General features: G+C 48.2%; 1 protein-coding gene across 1 annotated transcript in view; it reads left to right on the top strand.

The window, feature by feature from the left end:
* Window positions 1–26,174, top strand: part of GRIK4 (glutamate ionotropic receptor kainate type subunit 4) — a 211,256-nt gene that overhangs the window by 114,531 nt on the left and 70,551 nt on the right. The window contains exons 3-5 of the mRNA XM_071449796.1: window positions 13,883–14,047; window positions 21,336–21,433; window positions 25,356–25,521. Of these exons, the coding sequence (XP_071305897.1) occupies window positions 13,883–14,047; window positions 21,336–21,433; window positions 25,356–25,521 (429 nt within the window). The remainder of the gene's footprint in view (window positions 1–13,882; window positions 14,048–21,335; window positions 21,434–25,355; window positions 25,522–26,174) is intronic.

Below are 26,174 nucleotides of genomic sequence, written 5' to 3'. Positions count from 1 at the left end.
AAGAACCCTTCTCTTTTGAGGATGTGTGGGGGACAGATCCCCTGAGCAGATGTGGAGGGGGGTGACATCGTGTCCCCAAAATGCAGCCCTGCTCACTGGAACTGTGGTCCTGTGCCCACTAATGCATAATTAGCCTTAATTAGCTCAATTAGCCTGGAAAATGGGAGCGGGGTTGCCTTTGCTGGGAGGTCAGTGTGTCCTCCCCTGGCTGGGGATGTTGTGGCCTTGGCAGTGTGAGCAAAACTCGAATTCTGGTCCTGGGTGCTGCTCCGTCGAGGAGAGGGATGAAATCCTTGAAAAAGGTGGGATTTTACCCCCTCAGGGCAGGATTGGGGTCTAAATTCCACTGCAGATTGGGCTTTTCTGCCTCTTGTCCCCACCCAGAGGAGGTGACAGCACCTCTGTGGCTGTTGGGAGATGGGGCTGGGTCAGAGCCCTGAGCACACAGCCAGGAGTTGCAGTTGTGACGTGCCTGTCACGGGCAAGACCAGCCTTGTTTGTCAGCAAACCACACAAAAGTGGCACCTTTTGCAGAGCAGCTGCATTTGTGGGATGCTCAGAGGCTGCTGGGTGCCACAGACAATATTTTCCCTGTGCTGAGCACCTGCCCAAGCCGAGGGGACTCTCACCCCAAGGTTGGCTTGGAATCGTCCCTTCACAAAGTGAGGCATTAATGGAACCCATTTTCTCCACCATCTCCTGCAGGAGCTCTTTGGAAGTGGAGAAAGGGGAAAATCCATTTTCTCCACCATCTCCTGCAGGAGCTCTTTGGGAGTGGAGAAAGTGGGGTCACAGTTTGCTGCTGGGAGATGGGGCTGGGTCAGAGCCCTGAGCACACAGCCAGGAGTTGCTGTTGTGACGTCCCTGTCACAGGCAAGACCAGTCTTGTTTGTCACCAAACCACCCAAAAGTGGCACCTTTTGCAGAGCAGCTGCATTTGTGGGATGCTCAGAGGCTGCTGGGTGCCACAGACAATATTTTCCCTGTTCTGAGAACCTGCCCAAGCTGAGGGGACTCTCACCCCAAGGTTGGGTTGGAATTGTCCCTTCAAAGTGATCCTCCAGGGTTTCCTTGTCTCCCTCATTGTGGCTCTCCTTTTTTCCTTGTCATTAGCAGGAAACTGCCTGACCAAACTGCTTTTCCCTGCCTGGCAGGAGCACAGATCTGATGAGTCAGGGGAGGAAGAGCTCCTGTTTAACTGGAAAAGGAAACTGGGGGGAAAGGAGGGGGCAGAATTGCTGCCAGAGAGCTGTGGAATGAATGAATGACATTTGTTTAAAGACACATGAGGAGATTAATGATGGGAGTTAAAGTATGAAAGCAACAGGGCCTAAGTGAGGCTTTAATGGAACCCATTTTCTCCACCATCTCCTGCAGGAACTCTTTGGAAGTGGAGAAAGGGGAAAATCACTTTACAGTAATAACTGTTATTTATATAAGAGAACAGCTTTGGATATATCAAAATGTGAGGTTTCAAGGTAATAACTGGCCCCTCACAATCGTTGTTATCCATTCAAAAGAGGCTTTCTGTGGTGGTGAAGAGATGGAGGAAATAGCCCCAGTCCTGCAACTGATCCAAAATGAAGTTTATTTGATTATTGTCACCATTAGTCAGCTCCCAATATGAGAGGATTGTGTTAAGAAAAAGGTGAAAAGGCTGGGGGAGATGAAGGGGGGCTGGAAATCAGCCTTGCAGAGTTTGTTGGGACCATTTGTTGGGCTCATTAGAGCCCTGGGGCTCATCCTGGCTCCCTCCAGGGCCTCCCTGCACCGGGGCTCTGCTCCTTGGGCACAAAATCTGTCTGGCACAGAGGAGGAGCTCAGCTCTTCTGCAGGAATCGGGAGAGACTCATGAATGATTCATGAGCAGGGATTGGGGGTAGCAGGGAAGGATGATAATAATATTCTCCATGTGTCAAAATATAACAATAATTTGACCAGCTCTAATTTTTAATAACTGCTGGGTTTGGGAGCAGGTGTGATGGATGAGCTGGAGCAAGCCATGGTCTCCCAAGATGGCTTTTCACTACAGAGCACCAAGGCCACTCTCTGAAATATTAGAGCTGTAGAAAACCTCTCAGGCTCTGGGAGGAAGGAGCAGAAAGCTGAAAAGGAAGGGACAAAGGGTCTGCTCTGCTTTCATAATTCCAATTAGAATAAGTGTTAGAGATGATCCTTAATTGATCCCGGCTCAGAGCGGCGCTGGGGTGGGAGTTTTATCCTCTCTAAACCTCCAATCTCATGGAGTGAAGCCTTTCAGAAGGGTTTTCCTCTTTAACTCTGCTGGGTGTTGTTGTGAGCGTGGAATGAGGTGAGAGGGGTGGCCAGGAGTGGGTGACAGGGCTGGGGATTTGATGGTGGGGTCACAGTTTGCTGTCCCAGACGTGGCTCAGGACATTTCTCACGTGGGAAGAGGCAGGGGAGGATGATAAAGCAGCCCTGTTCCTCCAGGCAGGCTCGTTCTGGCTGGGATAATGAAAAAGAATTGGATTTGTGAGGGCAGCTGACACGGCTGGCTGTCTCCAAGATGTTTTCATTGCTGTGTTAAGAAGTCTTTTACAGACTTGGAGAAGTACTGGGAACTTGGTGCTGCCTGAGGCTGCCAGCCCTGACTCCTCACATGACAGCAGTGAGAGTGAGCCCCCAAAAACCCCCAGAGAAACTCCAGGGCCACCCACAGCAATAGCAGGCAGTGGGAAGGAGCCTTGGCAGGGCCCCCTGTCCCCCTGCCCTGCCCTGAGTGAGTGCTGAGGCTTGCAAGTGTCAAACATCACTGCTGCCTTCAGCTCTTCAGGTATCCTCTTTAGGATGGTTGGAAGGAGGAGGATTTAATGATCTGAACCATGACTTCAATTAATCAGTATAAATGTTGCTTATTTATAACATAAAGCCCAGCCTATGGATAGCTCTGTTGTTTAATTAAGCTTATCACTGGGAACCTGATCCAGTTCCTTGCTGCATTAATGTCACTAATTCAGTATCCCCTGGAAGAAGCTTCAGAACAGACTGCAGGGGATGTAATTCACTCCACTCTGCTCTGCAAGCCTGGCTGGCTCTGGAACATCTCAATCCTCACCCAGGGCTGGTGCTGATTCCTCCCCAGTCCCAGCAGCTCTTCCATCATTGCTGACATCCCAGGAGCCTGGAACAGCTTTTCCTTTGCTTTGTTCAGCCTTGTTCACTAAGAGTTTTTGTGTCTGCTTTAATTTACCCTCTGCAGCTGAGCCTTTGCTGTAGCCTTGCCTCTCCTCTCTTCCTTTCTTGCTCTTCACTTGCCCTCTCCAGTTTCTGTGTGGTGTTTTTAAAACTTTTCCAGATGCAGGAGAATCTGTAATGAGCTCCCAAGCTGAAAGCAAAAGCTGTTTGCCCAAAAGTTCTTCTTTACCCACACTGGAGAGCCTTGCAGGAGAAACCTCAGAGATTCTCTGGGAAAACCTGGAGGAACTTTTTGAGGATTTTGTGGTTGTTTTTTTCTGTTGTGCCAGGGATTCTCCAGGCAATGTTTGACATCCCCCCCTGCTCAGGGGTGGTCTCCAGAGGATGCTGAGACAAATTGCTCCGAGCGAGGATGTTGCTGTGCATCACTTCACTCACTCAGGGCTCTGCAGATTCCTTCTCTCAAAAAACCATCTAAAAAAACAAAGTGGAGCTGCCTTTATTTTATTTATTTTTTTTTTTTTTTGGTCCAAACGACCAGAAAAAGTACCCTGGGATTAGATGAATTAGCAGTGTGCTGCTAAGATGGATAGAAAGGCAGGGAAAACCATGTCAGAGTGCAGGGAAAAGCAAATTGCTGTTTCTCTTTCCCATCCAGAAGTCAGGGAAGAAGCCATCAGGGGAGAAGGATGGCAGTGGGCAGAGCATACTAACGAGGGAAGGCAGGAAGGCGTTGGAGCAACCCCCTGCATCAGCTGGAGGCTGAGTGGCAAAAAGGAAATAAATCCAGGCTGTGCAGATTGATCAGTATTGGATCTGAAGGGCCTCCACATCTGCTGTGGCAGCTCCTCAGCATCTCATTCCAGGGTGACTCAGCAGCAAAAGGTGTTTGTTCTGTCAGGGAAGCTCAGGGATGAAAACAATCCCGAGGCACCTCAGGGGAAGGCTCAAGTGTCGTTTTATACCTGGATCAAACTCTTTGATGTGCTTTAAGACACCTGGATTCTCTTCAAGAGAGGTGAGGTTTCCAATGTGACCTTTTCCCAGCTTTATGCATCTTTTCAGGTCTTCTGTTGGAGCAGACAGGTTTAGGGGGAGGTGTTCCTGCCTATGGAAGGTGTTCCTGCCCATAGAATTTCTTCCTACCCATGGGATTTCTCTCTGCCCACAGAATTTCTCCCTGCTCATGGAAGGTGTTCCAGACCATGGAATTTCTCCCTGCCCATGGAAGGTATTCCTGCCCATGGAAGGTGTTCCTACCCATGGGATTTCTCCCTGCCCATGGAAGGTGTTCCTACCCATGGGATTTCTCCCTGCCCACAGAATTTCTCTCTGCCCAGAGAATTTCTCCCTGCCCATGGAAAGTGTTCCTGCCCATGGAATTTCCCCCTGCCCATGGGAGGTGTTCCAGACCATGGAATTTCCCCCTGCCCATGGCAAGGAGCTGGAATTTGATGATCTCTGAGGGCCTTTCCAACCCAAAGGCTCCCAAACACAATTTGGCTCTTCCATCCACGCTCAGCCACGTGGCATTGACCCATTGATCTTTACACACGTTCCTGCTTCCAGGGATTCCCATCTCCCAAAAAGATCTGCTTGTAGTGCTGAGGATTGAGGCAGAATCGTCAGGTTTTGGTGGCAGAGAGGCTGAGTCTCTAAACAAGGCTTCCTGAAGCCTCCTGGCACATTAAATCTGTTTATTTGCCACGTGGTCCTGGAAAACCTTGAGGAGTCACTTTATCTCTTCACTCTTCATCCATCATGAGAGAATGAAAATCATTCCACCTATCATTTGTCTGGCTCATATCTTTATAGCAATTGCCATATCTGCATCCTGCATGCTTGGTCCTTGTCCCTGGGCCCATCTTTTAGAGATTTGTCACAGCAGCAGTGGCCAGTGATCTGGAAAAGGAATACAAGAGGTGCAAAATCTCTCAAAATTCTCCATATTAATGCAAGCAAACCCCAAGATCCCTCCACAATGTTTCCCCCCTCCTCACTTTGATATTGGGGGTACACCCAAGGCTGTTTTCTGTCTCTGTGTGTGGATTCATTCCAGGACCTGGAATTTCCCCTCTGCATCCTTTGGGCTGAGCTGTGCACCCCCTGCCTGGGATGGATCAGCCAAAGCTGTGACCCCACTGAAACAGGGAGGGGCTGGAAGAAGAGCAAATGCACTTTAAATTCTGAGATATCCAGAAGGGTTCAGAGGAAAATGGTCATTAAATCCCCACTTAATGGAAATTCAGGGGCTGTAGAGGGATCCCCAGTTCCTTAAATCCTGTGCCCTCCTGTTTCATCCTCACCAGGCTCAGAGGAAACGGCCTCAAGTTGTGCCAGGAGAGTCTGGATTAGAAATTAGGAAAAATTTCTCCATGGAGAGGCTGCCAAGCACTGGCCCAGGCTGCCCAGGGTGGTGGTGGTGGAGTCACCATCCCTGAAGTTGTTCCAAAAATGTGTGGCTGTGGCATTTGAGGACAGGGTTCAGTGACCATGGTGGTGGCTGGATGATCTTTGAGGTCTTTTCCAGCCCGTGGCCAGAAGGAGGATCAGGAAATGGTTTCCCCTGCAAGGCAAAGGTTTGGGAATTCTTCTCTCCTTAAATCCCCTTCAGTCAGAAAATCCCAAAGTGCTGCAGATCTTGGTGTGTGCTGGAATGGCCACTGAAACCCTGGAGATGGAGCTCTGGGATTTTGTGGGGTTGTGGCTACAAAACACATTTATTGAGGGGTCTGGGTCCTTTCCTGCCTGCTCCCCAGCTCCATTATTCATTTCCATCTCTCAAATCCATCATCAGAGCCATAAATCCTACTGGACTTTCCCATTTGTTTGTTGGCTTTTTTTGTTGTTTTTTGGGGTTTTTTTTTATCTCAGAACTTTACCCATTGTTTCTCCCTTCCTCATTCATTTTGCTTGCCTGGCAGTGGCACTTGGGGCTTGTGTGGTTATTTTTCTTATATTTATACTCTCCACTGACTTAATTAAGCTGTTGCTCATTTCTTGGTCTTGCCAAGTTTATTGGCCCCACCAGGGCTTCCCAGTGCTCTCTTCCTACAGAACCACAGCTGCTGCCAGTCACCTGAGACCAGAAAAACGGGCAGAAAAACCTCCTTTGGAAACTCAGCTTGACATTATGGAAGCAAAAGACAGGCAGAAAAACGATCTTCCCAACTCGGGTCCGTGGTTTTAGGCTGGATTCCTAAGAAAATAAGATTTAGGCATTTAGGGGATGTGGGTGGCCGTGAAGGAGCTTGGATTTTTGGCAAACTCTGGCCCAGTTTGACAGATGGGGCTTTGCAGAGGTGCTGAAAATCTGGATTAGAGGGCAGTGCTGTGGGGAGCTGCTGCTGCTGTGGGGAGCAAAGTTACAGGGGAAACAAAAAACACCACCCCACCCCACCACACTGACCCGTGCACAAACAAGCTCCTGGTGCCTGGAATTCCCTGCTTTTGGGGGTTTGGGGACATTCAGGAGAGCCCCTGTTGGTCCAGCCTGTCCCTTTCAGAGCCAAATCCCATTCCCTGACCCGACACTTCAGGAAGGTTCAGTCCCCCGTTGCTCCTTCTCCCTGCTTTTCTCTCCTTGGTTTTGGGAATTCTCTTGGCAGGTTTTTCAGGGCCTGGAGTGGGATTTAACTGCTCATAGTCCCAATGTTTCAATCCCCAGCTCAGGATTTTCTCCACAGCTGCAGTGCCTTAAGCCTGGCTGTGAAAACCCACAGGAGTTTCCCTTTAAAATCAATTTCCTGCCCTGCCTTGGTGCCAGAGGGTGGGTTCAGTCCCCCTGAGCCAGTTCTGCATGGGGATTTCCCATTTTTGACCCTTTTCTTCTCTTTTTGTGCCTTTTTGCTCTTCTCTTTGTGCTCGGGGTGTTTGCTGCTGCCTCGGAGGGGGATTTATATTCCCAAAATCAGGTGAGATGAGGGGCCTGGAGGGTTTTTACCTGCCTGCCCCAGAGGGATGATGTTTTCTGGGGTGCAGGGATGGTCCCGCTGAAGTTTTACATCCCTGCATGATGGACACATCACCACCTTCCTGCTCGATTTTTTTTTCTGCAAACTCCAGGTCTCGGGGAGTGTAATTCTGATTTTATGTACACAAAGCAGTTATTAAAGAAGATAAAAGAGAGATTGTGTTTCAAGCAGCAGGAACTAAAGCCCTCAGCTGCTTTTATCACATCTCCCCTGAATTTGCTCTCTCAGGATAGCAGGAATGAGAGGGAAGCTCCATTTAAATGCAGATTTCCAGTGCTGGCCCAGAGCAATAAATAGCCCTCTGTTCCCTTGACCAGACAAACATTATCGAGCCTCTTTGTGAAGGAGATTTCGTGTTTTCAGATCTTCTCTTTCTCCTTGATGAGGTGCTCTTTCCTCGCAGAGTAATAGCGTGTTGACGCCTTTTTATTTTATTTTTAAGCAGCACTTCAGAGATGATAATGGAAATACAATCCCACCTGTTTCTCCACTGGAGCTCCACTTGACAGCCCCGTAATGAGGAACTGTGCAAATTTCTTCTCCTTTACTGTACTGACAGCCTGGAGGGTTGATACTTTATTCAGCAGAGCAGAAAAGCACAAAAAAAAAGCAATTTTGGCAACAATTTTTATTCACCTGACCCTGCAGCCTCGTGGGTTGGGAGTTCAGGAGGACGGGGAGACGTGGAGATCCCTGGGGCATCTCCTGGTGCTCCTCAGCAGGACACTCAGGGTGTTGGGAGAGTGAAATTTTCCTGGAATTCTTTTGGGTTTCCTGGTTTGCAGAGGAAGGACCGGTCAGCTCCAGTGGCAGGTACTGGATCTTGGGGCTGGATCTGCTGGGCTGGGATTGCAGCTCTGGGTTTGAGCGCCAGGGAATGGCGTGGCCAGCAGGAGCCACCTGGAATTCTGTGTGCAGCCCTGGGCTCCTCGTGGAACGAGGGACATGGAGGGGCTGGGGGAGCTGGGGAAGGGGCTCAGCCTGCAGAAAAGGAGGCTCAGGGGGGACCTTGTGGCTCTGCACGGCTCCTGACAGGAGGGGAATGGCACAGCCGTGTTTTCTGAGAAATCCTTAAAAATCCGCTAGGATTTCTTTCTCCTGAGAAAAAATTCTGAAAAATTTTCTCCTGAGGAAAAAGTTTCTCCTAGGATTTTTTTCCTGCTGAGAAGCCTCAGAAAAGAAATGTAAACAATAACAATCTGATGGCTGTGGAATGTGGTCTGGAGATGTTTCAGCAACAGGTGCATCTTTAATTGGTGTCATGTGGTGGGTTTTAATTAATAGCCAATCACAGTCCAGCTGTATTGGACTCTCTGGTCAGTCACAAGATTTTATTATCATTCTTTGCCAGCCTTCTGAAATCCTTTCTTTTTTAGTATAGTTTTAATATATATATTCTATATATAATATATATAGAATATATATAATATATATATTCTATATATAATATATATTCTATATGTAATATATATAGAATAATATTATATATAGAATATATATAATATATATAGAAGAATATCATATATATAGAATATATATAATATATATATTTTAGATATATAATATATATATAATTTTTAGTATAGTTTTAATATATAATTTTCTTTTAATATAATATAGATCATAAAGTAACAAATCAACCTTTTGCAAGATGGAGTCAAGATTTTCATCCCTCCTTTGCTGGGGTTACCTGCAAATTCCACAGGGGACAGCCAGAGGGGATTTGGGATCTGCTGACAGGGACAGGAGGAGAGGGAATGGCTCAGGCTGGAATCAGCAGGAATTTCCCCATGGAAAGGTTGTGAAATGTTGGCAGGGGCTGCCCAGGGAGGTTTGGAGTCCCCAGCCCTGGAGGTGTCCAGGCAAGGACTGGGCTGGTGGCACTCAGAGCTCTGGGCACAGGTTGGGTTTAATAATCCCTGAGGTTTTTTCCAAGCTCACTGATCCTGTGGCTGTGTTTACAGCATAAATCAGCAGAGGTTGTAGGTGTGATCTTAACCTGTCACTTGGGACATTTAGGAAATATTACAGGTACCTTTATGTGTTTTTCACTTGGAGGGACAGGTTATGAACAGTGAAATATCCTGTTTACCAAGCCAGTGCTGTGTTAAATCTGCATTTTCAAGAGATGCCTTGAGATGGAAATCGTGTTTCTGAGGATGACTTTCCATTTCAAAGGTATAAAAAGCATCTGAGAAACTGTAAATTAAAAAAAAAAAAAAAGCCTTGAAGGGAAAGGGGAAAGGTCAGTTTGTTGTGGCTGTGTGTAATCCTGGCAGTGGCATCTGTTCCCTGTTATTGTTATAAAAATCTGATTTCATTAGGTTTGGGATGAATCACGGGCTGGGGAGCTCTGCTGGAGCTGGCTCACAGCGGGCTCATCCTGTCACAGTGCATATGTTGGGAATCTGGCTGGGGCAGGCAGAGCTCCAGGAGCCTCACAGCCCTGGGGGATGCAGGACGGAGCCTCTGCTCCTCAGCCCTGCTTGGAGCCAGCCAGGGTGGAATTCAGAGCTGGCTGGGATGGCTGGGCTCTGCCTCACAGGGTGGCTGTGTCTCATCAGCTCGGGGGCACAGCGGGGACAGCCCTGCCTGTGCCACTGCTTTGGCACAGAGAGGCACAACTGAGCTGGGTGGGGTGAGGAATGGACGGTCTGGGGTTGAGGAATGGATGGTGTGGGGGTTAGAAATAGACAGTGTGGGGTGAGACATGGATGGCTGGGGTTGAGGAATGGATGGCTGGGGTTGAGACATGGATGGCCTTCTTTCCCCTGGAAGGAAGAGGCAGAACGGGTTGAGCATCTGCTGCCACAGCTGGCTGTGCTCAGGGCTGGAAGGGCTGTGGCCACATGGCCCCATCCCGTGTGGGCTTGGGGGAGCCACAGGGAGCTCCTTGTGCAGCTCCTGGCTCAGCAGAGAGCTCCAATTCCTCTTTTCCCAGTTCCTACCCCAGCAGAGAGCTCCAATTCCTCCTTTCCCAGCTCCTTCCTCAGCAGAGAGCTCCAATTCCTCTTTTCCCAGTTCCTACCCCAGCACAGAGCTCCAGTTCCTCCTTTCCCAGCTCCTTCCTCAGCAGATATCTCCAATTTCTCCTCACCCCCATCCCCAAGAACTGAAAAACCCCTGCAGGACAGTCACTAAAATCTGCTTTTCTCAGAAAGTGCCATCCCATCCCTTGCATTTCTCTGGTTCCCAATTATACCTTTATTTTTCCTGCTTCTTGCTGTTAAACCCTTAACTTTGAGCATTGCCTTTGAAATCTGTATCTGGTGGAGGTTTGCAGTGGAAGTCACTTGTTACTTGAACCTTGATTATTACCCAGCTACTCCAAAGGGGTCAGCTCTGGTTTGGTGCTTCTGGAGCACGGATTTTGTGTTAATTGCATGGGAATCTGTTAATTGTCTGGGAAATCTGAGTGAATGGAATAAAAAGCTGATTATTACAAGGGATGTTTTCCCTGTCAGAACTGGAACATCCCATGGGAAGAGAAGTTCTTCCTGAGGAAAGCTCAGCCCTGGTGGCTTCACTCAGTGCCTGGGAAATCCTGAGCATTCCTGAGCCAGGCACTGCAGGTCCAGGTGCTCCTGGCTCCCTCTGCAAGGTTTTCCTCATCATTCATGGAGCAGCAGTCTAGACTGGTGACATTTATCACCATGGGGAAGACAGAAGTGATTTTTGAGGGCAACCAAGTTCAAAGACTTTGCTGTAAGTCTTCAGGATTAAAGATTTACTTGATGCATCTTCCCCTGTTTAATAGACAGGAAGAGATGAAAGGGAATTTCTAGAAAGATTTTCATTCACACTTAATGATGCCACTGTTAGATGAGCTTTGGCACAGTGTCCCGAGCCATGAAGCTTTAAAACCAACCTTTTTTAAACATTAAATGACCTTTTTTCATCCTCCAGCTTTAATAAATAAAGATTAGTTCAGCCTCGTTACCTCCCTAGTGCTGGGGGCTGGTTTAATATTTAGTTAAAGTAACCAGTCTCCCAAAATGTTTAGTTAAAGTAACCAGTCTCCCACATTTTGCTGGTTCCCCAAATCCCACAGGGAGGCTGGAAACTCCTCTGGAATTTGATCTGGGTTCTGCAACTGCTGCTGCCACTTCCAGCCTGGATCCAGCTCTCCATTTGAATTCCTTTCTTTCCAAAACCTCTGCTTTTCCGCTTTTCTCTTGTATTTGCTCCCAAAATTCAAATTCAATCAGAGCTGAGTAGGTAAAAGAGTTTTCTTGTTGTTATTTTGGGTTGCTTCCCTTTCTCTGCTTCCCTTTCTCTGCTTCTTCACCTTCAGGGAAGTTTTCAAGATTTTCAAAAATCAGACCAGAAAATCCCATCCTGAACAGAAATTAAAAAAAAAAAAAAGCTCTGTGCAAACTTTTTTTTGCTGAGTTGGCTTGAGGAAACTGTTCCAAATGCTTTGGTTTTGACTATTTTTATACTTAAAAATCACTCAACTGTGCATTAGTGGAAGTGGATTTTGTTTGAAAGCTGCCAATTAGGAAAATACTTGAAAACATTCCCCAATTTAGTGATGTTGAAGCTTTAAATTAGAAACTAATGAATCTGAGAATGCTGACATCCACTCCCCCACTGCTGATCTTTAATTTCACACCGTCAGCACCTGAGCAGGGGCTGCATTTGGTGATGCTCAGCTCATGGATTTACCCTTCCCTGGGAGCAGGGCTGCAGGAAAAGTTTCTACAAGAACTTTCTCCTCTGCTTCTCTCCTGGAAAAGTGGAGTCTGTGGCAAATTGCTCTCCCAGCTTTGTTCTAATTAAAAGAAGTCATCAGCCACGTTAATATCCTAAAACCCTTGCTCCTGGCTTTGGAGGAAAGCACAACCCTTTTTTTGTGGCATAATGAGATTAGGATGAACTCAACTCCCATGAAACTGGGAAAAGCTAGGAAAAGAAGGAATTGTTGAGTATTTTCAGGATATGAAGTGGATCGGGCTGGTGTGGACCAGCTTTGGGCTTGCCCTGCTGGGGTGAGGGCAGGGCTGGGACCTGGGGAGGCTCTGCAGTCGTGCCAGGAGAGAAAAGATCCCCCTGGGATGAGCAGGCGAGGCTGGGAAAAGAGCCCTGAGAGGAAGAGGGGCTGAAATCAGGCTGTGCTGTGAGGTTTGGGGCTGGGCTAAAGTTTTAGGGGCAGGAAAAGCAAAGAAAAGGAGCCTGGGCTCCAGCCAGGTTGGTCTGGGCTGTGCTGGGGGCTCTGTGGTGGCAGTGAAGGGAGCAATGAGGGCCCTGAGGCACAGCCCAGGTCCCTCTGTGGGTCCCTCAGTCCCAGCTCAGCATCCCTCTGCCTTCCCAACCTCTGTGTCCTTTGTGCCTTGCTCCTAGGACTCAGGGGATCTCCCTGATGGGCTTTATTTCACTTCCCAGCTCATTTATGCTTTTCCCTACCAAGAAAAGAAAAAAAAAAAAACCCCAAACCTGCTGCAGGAGTTCCCTCCCTTCCTTCCCTCCCTTCCTTCCCTCAGCACCTGAGCAGTGCTGAAGGGCACCTCTCCCTGTGGAGGGATATTTTTTGGGAAGGGAACATAAGAATTGGTGATTTTTTTATTTTTTTTTAACAGCAGCACTGCTCTCCCCCAGATAAAATGCAAAATCTGTGTTCTGGGGGGCATCTCCTGTTAGCCAGGATGAACCCACTGGGGTGCCAGCTCCTCATGAAATTCTGCCCCGAATGCTCCACCCCTGAACCCTTTTTTCTCTTCCCTCCAAAAAAACAAAGGTAAAACCCCTCCCCACCTCCCTCTGCCTGCCACAGCTCTGGGTGGGCAGCCCCAGGAGCTGAGTTCAAGATCCTTCTGCTTGAAAAATATTTGTCCCTCCCCAGCCAGGGCTGCTTCCTGAAATATTCCAGCTCCTCAGCACCCTAAAGGAACCATCCTGGGGTTTTATGGGGACGTTCTGCCTTTGTTAGGATGTGAGGCATCTCCTGGATCTGGGTTTTTTCGGGTTGGGCAGCTGGAGGAGCCTCTCTGGGAGCAGCCAGCCTGTGTGGCAGTGGGTGCTGGGAGCCTGGCAGTGTGGGTGGCTGTGCTGTGCCATTCCAGCAGGTAAAACAGAGATTTCTCTGCAGAGATTTCACCACCCACCTGTCTGGCAGGGCCTGGGGAGTGGGAGAAGCAGCGGGAAAGGCCACGTGTGGGCAGGGGGATGTGGCAGCTCTGGTGGTGACAGGAGCACAAACAGAGCTCCTGCAGGGATCAGGAGTGGGGGTGATGCTGGAGAGGCTACCTGGGACAGGGGCTGGGCAGAGTTAGAGGAATAAAATTGGGATTTATTAAAAGGGCTTGAAGGATACATCTTGGGCAGAACAAGAGCCCAGCCATGGCTACACCCAAGATGGACCCCAGGTCACGAGTTTTCACACTTTTATAAATTTTGGTCCGTTTTCATACTGGGGTAAATTCACCAATTCCAGTTCCAGGTGATGCAGTCCCCACCTCCCAGTTTGCTCTCTGTTGTTCAATTTTCTGTTGTTTGTTGCTCAGTTCTCTGTTGTTTGCACTTTTTGGGCTGGAGCTGCGGCGATGTCCTTGGTTCTGGGGCTGGACAAGGATTGTTCTGTGGGGCTGAGCTGTGGGGAGAACTTGGTGACACTTTGTATGGAGTTCAGAGTCACACACCAATGCAGGGCAGAGGCTGGGAAATACGAAAGCTCAACCCTAAGGCATCATGGGGATGGGAAGGGGAGTGCAGATCCCAAACCTAACCTGTGCCTACACCTCTTTCCCCCACAGCTGCCATCCTGGATGACCCCATGGAGTGCAGCAGAGGGGAGAGGCTCTCCATCACCCTGGCCAAGAACCGCATCAACCGCGCGCCCGAGCGGGCGGGCAAGGCCAGGGTGGAGGTGGACATCTTTGAGCTGCTGAGGGACAGCGAGTACGAGACTGCAGAGACCAGTGAGTACCACCCCTGGGATGCCTTGGGAAGACTGAGATGGAGCAGAGGCTGGAGGAGTTAAAGAATAAAGCAGGGATTTATTAAAAGGATTTCCTCAATGGATCCACCTTGGGCAGCACAAGAGCCCAGCCAGGGCTGCACCCAAGATGAACCAAAATGGTCCCAAAATGAATCTGAGATGGTCCCAAAATGAATCTGAGATGGTCCCAAAATGAATCTGAGATGGTCCCAAAATGGTCCCAAAATGAACCCAAAATGGTCCCAAAATGCACGAGCGCTCCCGGGGTCTCTCCCTTGGATCAGTTCTGCTCCATTTGCATCTTGCAGTTCATTGTCCCATTCCAGCTTTAGCCCCTGCAGTCCCATCCTTGTTTTTCTCTCTCCAGCCCACGGTGTTTGTGCTCTTGGGCTGAGATTTGGATCATTTGTCCTTGGTGCCCAGCTGGAGCAGGAATTGTTTTGTCTCCCTGCTCTGTGCCCAGAGCTCAGCATCCCCTGATGTGAACCCAGACCCACACACTAAAGCACAGAATCTGAAAAATATACAAAACCTATATAAAATATAAAACCTGAGGCCCAGCTCTCCTCCCAGGAGCCATCTGGCACTCTGAACTTGTGATTTTGTGGCAGTTCAAGGGGAACAGAGAGAAAAAAACCCATCCCTGCTCCTTGCACAGAGCAGTTTTCATTTGAGATGAATGAAATGTGCTGGTGCAAGCTCAGGCATGGACTGAGAGAATCCCTGCCCCCAGTAAGCTTTGCCACCACTCAGTGGCTTGGGACAAATAATTTCCTTTAATCTGCCTGTCAATAAACAGAGGTAATGCTGATCCTTTGTCAAGAGCTTAATGGTGAGCAAACAAGAGACTCTCGGGCAAGTTGGGTGCAATTAAGTTGTTTTTAAAACCCTGTGGAATCCTGCGTGTCAGCAAACACAGCAGCTCTTCCTGGAGCTTGAGATTGGCAGCAGATTTATTTACACCAAGTGAAGTTTTTCAAGTGATGTTTGAAATCATGAGGATGAAGAAGAGCTGATTTCCACAGAGCAGCAGATTTCCCATGCCACTCTCAAATCCCTGGATGAAGTGATTCTTTATTAGGGTTGTTCTTCTGAGTGCCCAATATGCCAGCTCTGTGCTGGTGAATAAAAAAGAAATTGAGGGTCACTGTCCCACAGTTTGAAAGGAACCCTAAAGGTCTCTGATATTTTTTTTTTCCTGTAAGAGGGAAAACCCTTTGGAATAGTAAATCCTCCTTTTAAAATCATTTTAGAGTTCAAGTGAGTGCTATAATTTTTTATTACCAGTTGGCTCGAGAAAGCTGGAGTAATAATTGTAAATAATCTGGATTTTAGACTTGTTTCCTAATGATTCTGCCTTCCATGACTGTGTGATCTCAGGGTTATCCCCAAAAAGCGTGGCAGGGTGTTGTGCTTTGGGGCTGGCTGGTTTTTCCTGGAGTCTTGGTGGCTTTTCTGCTCAGGGACCTCCAGGTGAGGTGGCAGAGCAGCTCCGTGGGGCTGTGGGATCAGCACATCGCTCCTTCATTTCCTGCACCAGCGTTTGCTCCATTTATAGACGTGTGCAGTTAATAAAGAGATCTCAGCAAGAACCTGGGCTCTATTTATGGAGCCTGTCACCCATCAGGCAGCCCAGACTGAGCCCAGCCCGGGGACCTGCACCCAGCCCTTCTCCACTGCTTTAGATCCCCCAATTTTTCAATGTTTTCCTGGTTTTCCCCATCTCTGTTGTCCCCTCTTGTCCCCTAACTTGGCACAACACTAAGGCTGACCCAATTTATCTGGCCAGACCAATTAAGATCCAGTTTATCTGGCCAGACCTTGCAGAAAGGATAGGAATTGCCATGGAATCCCAGAATCCCAAACTGGGATGGGTTGGGAGGGACCTAAAGCTCATCCAGCTCCACCCAAGCTGTCCTTGGACACTTCCGGGGTCCAGAGGCAGCCACAGCTTCTCTGAGCATCCAAAAGTGGCATTTTTAGCCCAATTTTTGTTCTTTCCTCATGAATATCCTGCTTGCAGCAGCACTCTGTGCCTGTAGCTTTGTTTTTGGGGAGCAGACTTGATTGCAGTGACCCCAGAGATGCTGCAAGAATCACCAGAGGGATTTTTTTTGCCTTATTTTCAGCCTGTGACCCTGCTCAGGAATTCTGCTCCTGGAAGGTTTCTCCAGCAGAGGAATATTAATTGGCTGAGAATGAAATATTATGCAAGGAATTGTTGGTTTTGGCAAATGTTGTGTTTGGGGAGAAATTGGAAACAGGGCAAGTGAGAAAAGGGCATATCCCATTTCCAGTTCTCACCTTGGGGTGATTTTCTTTGTTTCCTTTACTTGGATTTTTAGAGTAGAAATTGCAGTAAATTGACTTGATTTTAGTGAATTTTGCAGTGTGTTATTTGCCTGTTCTTCAGAGGGAAAAAAATGTCTGGAAGCTTTTCTTAGAAAAGAAGTAATCTGGATTCTGTATGGCTCCTCTATTAATGTCACTGATGTTATTTTTGATTTATCCTGGTGGCAGAGGAAAATCAGATCCCCAAACTTAAATTTCAAGGCTTTCATGGCTTTCAAATGCTTCAATACGTTGCTGGTTTTTGTTATGACACACAATATTAATAAAAACTGTTGAGATGTTTTAACCTGTGACTGCAAAGCTGTTTACAGCTGTTTAATACTGTTCTCACATTTCACACTCCTTGATTCACTCTTAAATATCAGAGCTCCATGCTTAGCTGACAGATCTGGGAGTGCTGGGATTACACCACATACTCCATATACAGGAAAAGGAAGAATTTTGGGAAGAAAGGGCTTGTATTTGGGGAGTCAGGGTTATTTTATTTTTTAATTTTATTTTTTTTATTTTATTTTTTTATTTTATTTTTTATTTTATTTTTTATTTTTTTATTTTATTTTTTATTTTATTTTTATTTTATTTTTTATTTTATTTTATATTTTTACTTTCTTTTTATTTTATTTTTTATCTATTTTTTATATATTATATTATATTTTAATTTTATTTTTTTCTGGAGCTGTTTTTCTCCCATTTTCCCTTCTGACTGGCTCAGGTGTTTTAATGTTAGAGAGCCCCAAAATCTGAGCTGCTCCAGCAGGTAAAATCCCAGTCAATCCATCACATTCATGCCTGGTTTGCTATTCCAGCCTTAGAGATGAATGAACACAAACTTTGGCTGTTCCTGTGTGATTTTTAAGGAGGTTTCAATGAGAAGTTGTGAGCAGAACCTTATATATATTTTTCTATTTTTTGCTGTTTCAAGGAAAACCTGTTCTCCCTTTGTGTTTGATGTTCCAGCTTCTTTTGTGCAGCTCCAAAACGACTTGTTTAATCACGTCTTTATCTAAACCACCCTGTTCCTTTTGATGTCCGGGCAGGACAGATTTCCCTGCTTGTCACCCTGTCCCCTCTGGCCTCCTCAGCCTTTTAAGCTCCTCTTTGTTGTGAATCCAGTTAAAGTAACCAGTCTCCCAAAATAAACACATTTTGCTGGTTCCCTAAATCCCACAGGGAGGCTGGAAACTCCTCTGGAATTTGATCCGGGTTCTGCAACTGCTGCTGCCACTTCCAGCCTGGATCCAGCTCTCCATCTGAATTCCTTTCTTTCCAAAACCTGCACTTTTTCCCTTTTCTCTTGTATTTGCTCCTAAAATTCAAATTCAATCAGAGCTGAGTAGGTAAAAGAGTTTTCTTGTTGTTATTTTGGGTCTCCTTTCCTCTTCCCCCCTTTCCTTTTCCCCCCTTTCCTTTCCTTTCCTTTTCCCCTCTTCACCTTCAGGCAAGTTTTCAAGATTCTCAAATATAAGATTAGAAAATCCAGGGCAGGTCAGGCAGCAGCTGGAGAATTGGAGATTTTGATTTGCCCACACAATGGATATTTCAGTGCCTTTCCAAAGGGTCCTTTCAGTGGTGCTGGCTCCAATGTGTTGTTTTTACCTGTCCCATTATTTTGGGACACATCTTATTTATTCATGTTTCAGTTTCATTTTCAGCCTGCTCTGGTTATCAGGAAATCATGGAATGGTTGGGCTTGGAAGGGACCTTAAGGATCATTTTGTTCCTCCCCTTTTCATGAGCAGGGACATTTTCCACTATCCCAGCTTGCTCCAAGCCCTGTCCGAGCTGGCCTTGGACACTTCCCCAGCCTCTCCAGCCCTGTCTGGGGACAGGTTCCTGTCAGGAAGCACAGGGGAAGCTCCAGGAGCATCTCTAGAACCCCTTTTCTTTATGCACTTGGTGTTTTTCTCTCTGAGAATCCCATGGCCAGTCCCTGTCTCTGGAGATCTCAGCTGTGTTTTGCAATCAGGGAGCTCCTGAGGTGTTTCCACACTTTCCCTGCTGTTTTATTTTGAATTATAACCAGGAATCTTCTGTGTGTTCTGTTTGAAACCCTGCTCAGGTATCTGTGTGCTCTGAATGAGATGATTCTGCCCCGGGGGTGGCTCCTCTCTCTGGAGGGACCTTCCAGCCCTGCTTTGAACAGGGGAGGATTCATGGAAATGTTTTCCTGGGATCTCAGGAAGAGAAAGGCACTCTGGCCATGTCTGAGGGGATGTGCATTCATTTAGCACCAAGAGCTCCTCATTTGTTGTGCTTTTTCATGTTCAAAAATAAGTTTGCAGCTCTGCCTTCCTTTGAAAAATATCCTGCTGTGTCCCAAGTGCCCAGATCTGGGTTTAATTCCCAAATTCATCATGGAAATGGTTGGGCACTGCCCTGCTGTACAAAAGGAGGGTCCCTGTGCCCTGAGCACACACCTGATCCAGGATGGTCAGTGGGGTTAAGAGGTTCTTAAAGTGATGCCACTTCAATTCCAGCACTTTTGAGACCCTGAATTCTAAACAACATCAAAACTGGGGCAGAAACTCAGAGCTGCTGGAGCCTGCAGCACTCCCAAAGGGCCCTGCACAGCATTCAGCTTTTGTGGCGTTGCAGTATGAAGGGATTGGAGTGGCAGGGGTCTGGAATCATCCATAGTTACAGTCCCTGGGATTACTGGATGGATTTTGGATACAGGACCAACATTTCCACATCCTGCAAGTGCTTGTGTGGATGCCCATGGCAGCAGCAAGGTCGAGCCTTTTTTCCCTGTGAGCCCTGACAGCACCAGGTAATGCTCTGAAACAGGAAATGTGCTTGGCTTACAAGAGAAGCTTTCCAAACGTGGTCCAAACCTTTGCCTCAGGCACCTCCACTTTGTTTCCATTCATTTTCCTTCATTTTTGTGGATGTTTTCCCCTGGTAGTGATAAGCCAGGTCTTTTTCTTCCTCCAGTTGTTGCAACCCTGTTGCTATGGCTACTTAACCCACTTTTTGCTCCTGCTAGCAGGCACGAGAAGAAAATCACTCCCCAAACTTTCCCCCTGCACAGCACAACCAGGAATTCTCCCCAGGAATTTTGTGCTGGTGACCTGTGAAGAAGGGAGGGCTTGGAGCAGCTCCTTCCTCACGGATGCTGAATGGCAGAGCTGAGAGGCACTGATGAGTGCTGCTGAGGCTTTCAGGCTGGTGCTTCTTATTTAAAAGGATCTTCTGGAGAGGTTTAAGTGCCTGTAAATTTTTTAAGCACGGAGGAAAAGCAAGCCCTGGATTCCTTTGAAGATGCTGCAGAAAAATATCCCTCCATAGGAGATTGAGTTGTTGGAGGGAGAGGGAGCTGAGGAGGAAGGAAAACCCAAGAGGAGATGTTTGCATTTCATGAGCACTTTCTGTAAGAAGTTGGAGCAATCAGCAGGGACTGGGGAGGATAAGGAGTTTTTCCTTCAAAAGAGAAGCAAAACCAATTCCCCAAAGTGACAAATTAAGTGAGATTTGGGCCTCGTTTTCCAGGCTGTGGAGGAGTGTAAGGCCAGAGATCACAGAATGGTTTGGATTGGCAGGAACCTTAAAGATCATCTTGTTCCACCTCCTGCCATGGGCAGGGACAACCTCCAGGGTGCTCCAGGCCTTGGGCACTTCCAGGGATGCAGGGGCAGCCACAGCTTCTCTGGGAAAACGTGAAACTGTAGATTTTCCCCTCCCAAACCCCAGACTCGACCCCAAACTTGCTGTTCTAGCACCACCCCCAGCACAGTGAGCTTTTATCCTCTTCCAGCCTCGATTTAAAGACTCAAACTCACTAAAAACCCTCCCTGATCTGTAGCTCAGCAGTTTTGATGATGAGCTCACTTTACTACCAAAATAAAACCACATTCAGGTTTGAATTTTTCCAGCTCAAACAGCTCTTTGCTGCTCTGAGGTGCCAGCCAGGGGAAGAGGCAGGTTTGACAGCAATGAGAGCTGAAATCTCAGCCTTGGGATGCAGCGGTTTGGTTTCCACACACAGAAACATTGTGAGCTTGCCCTGGCCAGAACTCACAAGAGCTTTGTGCCTCTTTCTCCCTTTTGGTTCCTCCTTTGTGTTCAGAAAGATTCCAGTTGAGCAAGTGTGGTTTTGTCTGGGGAAAAGCTGAGTGTGTGAGGATGCTGAGGCCGGTCAGCTCTCAGGAGGCTTTTGGAGCTCAGGGATTGAGGCATGAGGGGCTCTCCCCTCCTGCTCAGGAGCTTTTTCCTGCTCTGCATGAGGGGCTCTCGCCTCCTGTTTCAGGTTTTTCCTGCTCTGAAGAAAAGGTTCTGAGTGATGCAGGGGATGAGGATGGCACCAGGGAGGTGACACCAGCAGTGCTGCTCCTGGCAGTGAAATTCAGCTGGATTTTGGCTGTGAATTAAAAGGACCAAAAAAAAGCCTTGCAGTTTAACCCAGGAAGAGATTTAACTTCACGTTTTTCAGGTGTTTTTTATGGTTCTGCTAACCTTGGTGGCAGGGAGCCAGAAGATTTAACTACTGCCAGGAAGAAAACAGCACAAAACAAATGAAAACCAGCAATGAAATCCTTGTTTTTACCACTGAACTCTGCAAAGATGAGGGGAGAAATTGCTACAAGTCTGTTTGATGCTTTAAAGCCAGGTCACTGCTGTGTTTAGCATCTTTCCATAAAGTTTAGTTCATGTTTCTGTCCTGGGGACAGAAAGGGGTCAGAAATGAAGATTCTGGGGTTTTGGGGAGAGTTTAGGTGGGGTTTGAAAAGGCTGGGGGAAGATGGAGAGTGCCACAGGCAGGGTGACAGCACTTCAGGGGGAATGAAGGGATTTTGGGCATGAAAATGGCACAGAGGGCGTTGTGGGAAGGAGATGAGCCATCTCCTGACTAGAGCATGGCTGTCTGCTGGAATGTGGGATGAATTCTGACCTCTGTTCCCTCTCTCTGCTGCCCACAGTGTGCCAGATCCTCCCCAAAGGCGTGGTGGGAGTCCTGGGGCCTTCCTCCAGCCCAGCCTCCAGCTCCATCATCAGCAACATCTGTGGGGAGAAAGAGGTAAGTGGGAAATTCCTCTGTGATGTCAGAGTGGACAGTGTGGCTGATCCCCCTCCTCCTCATGCACAGACCTTTGAAATGTCTTCCTTTTCCCTCTGCTGCCTCTTTCTGCCTCCCTTTTCCTCTCTGCACCCCGTTTTGCTCCTCACATTCATCACCACGTCCCCACTGAGGGCTGCCAAGCCCAAAGCTCACCCTGCTGGATGCAAACCCAAATCTCCTGCTGTGGCTTTGTGCACATTCTTGGGGAGCTTTATGTTTACTGCTCCTCCATCCAGTTCAACCCCTTTTTTTTTAATCTCTGTCCAGGCTATGTGCTGGATTTAATATTTTATAAGCCTTGAACCTTCCTACACGGATCTGGCTCTGCACTCTGGAGAAGAAATTGAGTTTTCTTCCCACAGTTCATCCCTTTAAAGGCAGATAACATCTCTCAGCCATTTAGTGGCTCTCTCTGGAGCTCAGCCTTCCAACAGAGGAGGCTGGCACTGAGCACTGTAAATAATTGGCATTCACTAATGAGTGCTGGTTGTTGTTCCTGGGGGGTGGAAGGGATCCTCCAGCCCTGGAACACGGGGCTGCAGCACAAGGGGTCTCCTGGGGGTGTTTTGTAGTGTTTTCTCTTGCTAAATGCTCAGGACATGTGCTCCATGCCAGGAAAGGGAACTCTGCATGTGGTTTTCCCCTGGAATTCAGATTCATCCCGAGTCTCTGATCTGAGGCTCCTGATTTATTTTTTTTTTCCTTCAGGAAGGACAGGTGAGTGCTGGTGCCCTCCTGAGGTGTTTGGTTCTCTCCATGAGGTGTAAACCTGCAGGAACTCCCTGGGATTTACAGGCCAGGAGCATCAGCTGGGGCAGAACCCAGGCAGAGCCCCCGTGCCTGCAGGCACCCTCAGGGAAGGGCAGCAGTGGCCCCAGGCAAGCACTGCAGGGGCTGATGTTCTGGGGATGAACCTGCCCTGTGTTATCCCCCTCAGGCCCAAAGAATGCCCAGAAAGGGGAATTGCACTGGGGCAGAGCTCCTGGGCAGGAGAGGAGGGTTCCTGGGGATGAGGGCAGGGCTGAACAAGGCTGTGTTAGCCCTGGGTGCTGTGTGGATTCCTCCCACACAAGAATCCCTTTCCCTCTGTCCAAAAAGGGGAATTGCACTGGGGCAGAGCTCTTGGGCAGGAGAGGAGGGTTCCTGGGGATGAAGGCAGGGGGTGAACAGGGCTGTGCCCAGCCCTAGGATCTGATGTGCTGTGTGGATTCTTCCCACACAATAATCCCTTTTCCCTGTCCAGAAAGGGGAATTGCACTGGGGCAGAGGTCCTGGGCAGGAGAGGAGGGTTCCTGGGGATGAAGGCAGGGGTGAACAGGGCTGTGCTCAGCCCTGCTGTGTTTTGTGGATTCTTTCCAAGAATCCCTTTCCCCTTGTCCCAAAAGGGGAATTGCACTGGGGCAGGGCTCCTGGGCAGGAGAGGAGGGTTCCTGGGGATGAAGGCAGGGGCTGAACACTGGACAGGGCTGTGCTCGGCCCTGATGTTCTGTGCGGATTCCTGCCACACAATAATCCCTTTTCCCTGTCCAGAAAGGGGAATTGCACTGGGATAGAGCTCCTGGATGGGGAGGAGGGTTCCTGGGGATGAAGGCAGGGGCTGAACACTGGACAGGGCTGGATTCCTTCCCCTGTCTCTGCATCTCTGAGTCCCAGGCTGGTCTGGATCCCTCCCTGCAGTGATCAGGAGCTGCCCTGTCTGCTCTGGTTATGGAAATCCACCTTTCCCTCCTGGGTGAGGGCTGCGGGCTGGAATCAAGGCAGATAGCAGCTTATTACTCCTTAACTTCCCTCGCTAACCAACAGCTCCTGCTGTCACTGAAGCAGCCTTCAGGAGCTGCTAATGGGCTCTCCCAGGAGGGGAGAGGTGGGAGGCAGGGGCTGATGGCTTCGAAGGAGGCACAGAGGACCTGACACGCTGCTAACAAAGCTGTGGCAGATGTTTCCCTTCCTCCGACTTCTGCTTCTTCCAGAATAATTCACCTGGCAGAAGGAAAACAAGATTGCCTCTCTTTATCTGGCTGAGCCTGCAGAGCCTGGGCTCGGTCTGTGTGTCTGTCCAGCTGCTCCGTCCCTGGTCTGCTTTGTATTTGCAGGGATCACTGTGGCAGGGAGGAATGATGAGGAGGACTCCATCTTATCAGAAGGCTAATTAATTACTTTATTATACTATATTATTCTATATTATATTATGTAAGAGTCGAAATGAGGGATGTGGGACTCCAGGGACTCTTCAAAATGCAGTTTATTGAATCCAAGACATTACAGCAGTCCAGGGTCGTGGGTGACAGAGCTGTGCCCACAGCTGTCAGCTCCAGCTGCAGGCAGGCCTGGAGACCCTGAGTTTAGGTTACAATGCAGGATATCCTTTTCTTTTGGTTACATTGCATTCTATCCTTTTCTTTTGGTTACAATGCATTATATCCTTTTCTTTGCTGAGCATCTTAATACCGTAGAACCAATCTATCCCTTAACTTTTACCTCTAGCCTATCATAACTACTGTAATTACCATGTTCATGTTACTGTTCTCCAATCACTCAAAGTCAGTACATTACAGTTGAAGCTCAAAGTTGGTTTTCAGTTTTCTTGCAGTGGAAAATTCTGAGACCTTTTTTCCACTTGCCACATTTGCTGCCTTGTTTGCCTGTGCTCTCTTTGTGCTTGGTACAAACATCTTCTTGTTTGGGGTGGGTTTATCCTTTGCTCTAAGCCATAAAAACCCCTTCTAACTAACACACCCTTTGCCTCCTTGGTTATCCAGTGAGATTGGCTCAGCAATTCTTTTCTTCTAGATCAAAACTTCCTTTTATTTCTATTCCTTCTTCAGATTCTACATTCAAAAAATCTTTCTGCCAAGCACACAAATCTGTGAGACTTTCTTGTCAAACTCTCATCCTTCCCAACAATATTACACTCTATTACATTACATCTAAACTGAATCTGCCAAGCACTCAACTCAACTGCCCAGAATCTCATGACTGTCAGCCCACAGTTCTGACACACACGTGGCCCTGACAGGACAAGGAAACAAAACACCATCCCTGTGGGTAAATCTCCATATTGCATTCTACTTTGGCACAAACACAGGCACAGCAAATGAGATAAGAGTTGTTTTGATCATTCTCTGAGGTTCAGGGAATGTGAAACCCAGGAATAGTCTTGGGAGGAATCGTGCCTTGCTTTTCTCTGTGAGGGGAAATGTGGCTGCGGCCTGCAGGATGTGCAGAGCCCTGAGCCTCCCCAGCTCCCAAAACTCCCCCTGGAGCACATCCTGCTCCAGCTGCTGCTCTGCTGCATCCATCACAAGCCCAGCCCTGGTGCTCCCAGCCCTGCCTGGCCTCCTGTTGGTCAGAAATGCCCAAAGCTTCTGGCTGCTGTGCTGTTCCTCCCCTGCCCAGCCTCACCAACACAGGCTCATCTTGTTCTTGCCTTCATCTCTGCTAATTAATTAATTACCTGGTGGCACCTCCATGCAGAGGGGCTGGGTTCAGGGCCCTGGATGATCCCTGTGTCCCTGCATCCTTCCCCAACGAAGGCTGGGCCCAGCCACAATTAGTGCCCCAGCTAATTAGGCTGAGCTCACAGGGAAGGTTTCCTGTGCTGTAATCACAGTCCCTGATGCCTTTCTCTGAGTGGCTCAGCAAGACTCTTCCTGCTCCACTCCTTCCCGTGGTTTTTGTTGCTGTGATAATTATTTTCCTCTGCTGCTGCACGAGTCCCACCCTCCCCTCTTGACTCCAGTGCTGCTGCTGCAGTTTTACTGGGATATTCCACTTTCTGCCTGCTGTGTGCTTCACACCACAGGCCCTTTATCACAGAGTTACTTGTTTTTATTTCTATTTCCTCTTTAATTATATTTTCTTTCCTCCTCCTCACGCTCAGGTTCCTCACTTCAAAGTGGCTCCAGAGGAGTTCCTGAAGCTGCAGCTCCAGAGGTTCACCACCCTCAACCTCCACCCCAGCAACACCGACATCAGCGTGGCCGTGGCAGGAATCCTGAACTTCTTTAACTGCACCACTGCCTGCCTCATCTGTGCCAAAGCTGAATGTAAGTCCTTGCCAGGCTGGGTTTTCCTGCCCCTCTGCTTTGTGTCCTCTTGGTTTGGTGCTATGCTCCTCATGTCTCTGCTCAGCCCAGCTTTTCCACTCATTTCTCCACCTTGGTGCCCCATGGAGGAGTTTTTTCAGAGGAGGAAAGGGGATGGGTAGATGGGTAGAGATTATCCTGCCTTCTGTTTGCCCATCTGAAGAGTGTTTTGCTTCCACAGATGGGGTTTTGGATAAGAAAAAAAAAAAAAAAATTAAGAAAGGCGTAGGCCTGGTTCTGGAGATTATTTTTAGGCATGTAAAGCACTTTGAAATGTGGCTTGCCCAAAGCCACGTGCAGTTTGTGGCCTAAAAGTGGGATTTGAGTAACAGTCAGCACAGAGCATCCTCCTGGCTCTGCAGCCTGCATCTGCTGGGGACTGTGCATGGGGACAATGGAGCTCCCGCCTGAGCAGGGCCATTTCCACCTGAGCAGGGCCATTTCCACCTGAGCAGGGCCAGATCCACCTCATCAGAGCCATTTCCACCTGAGCAGGGCCAGATCCACCTCAGCAGTGCCATTTCCACCTGAGCAGGGCCAGATCCACCTCAGCAGAGCCATTTCCACCTGAGCAGGGCCAGATTCACCTCAGCAGAGCCATTTCCACCTGAGCA

The sequence above is a fragment of the Agelaius tricolor genome, unplaced genomic scaffold (assembly GCF_023055355.1).
Source record: "Agelaius tricolor isolate 1412-34295 unplaced genomic scaffold, bAgeTri1.0.p SCAF_29, whole genome shotgun sequence".
NCBI lineage: Eukaryota > Metazoa > Chordata > Aves > Passeriformes > Icteridae > Agelaius > Agelaius tricolor.
The sequence above is the reverse complement of the archived record's forward strand: the minus strand, read 5'-3'. Positions and strand labels throughout refer to the sequence as shown.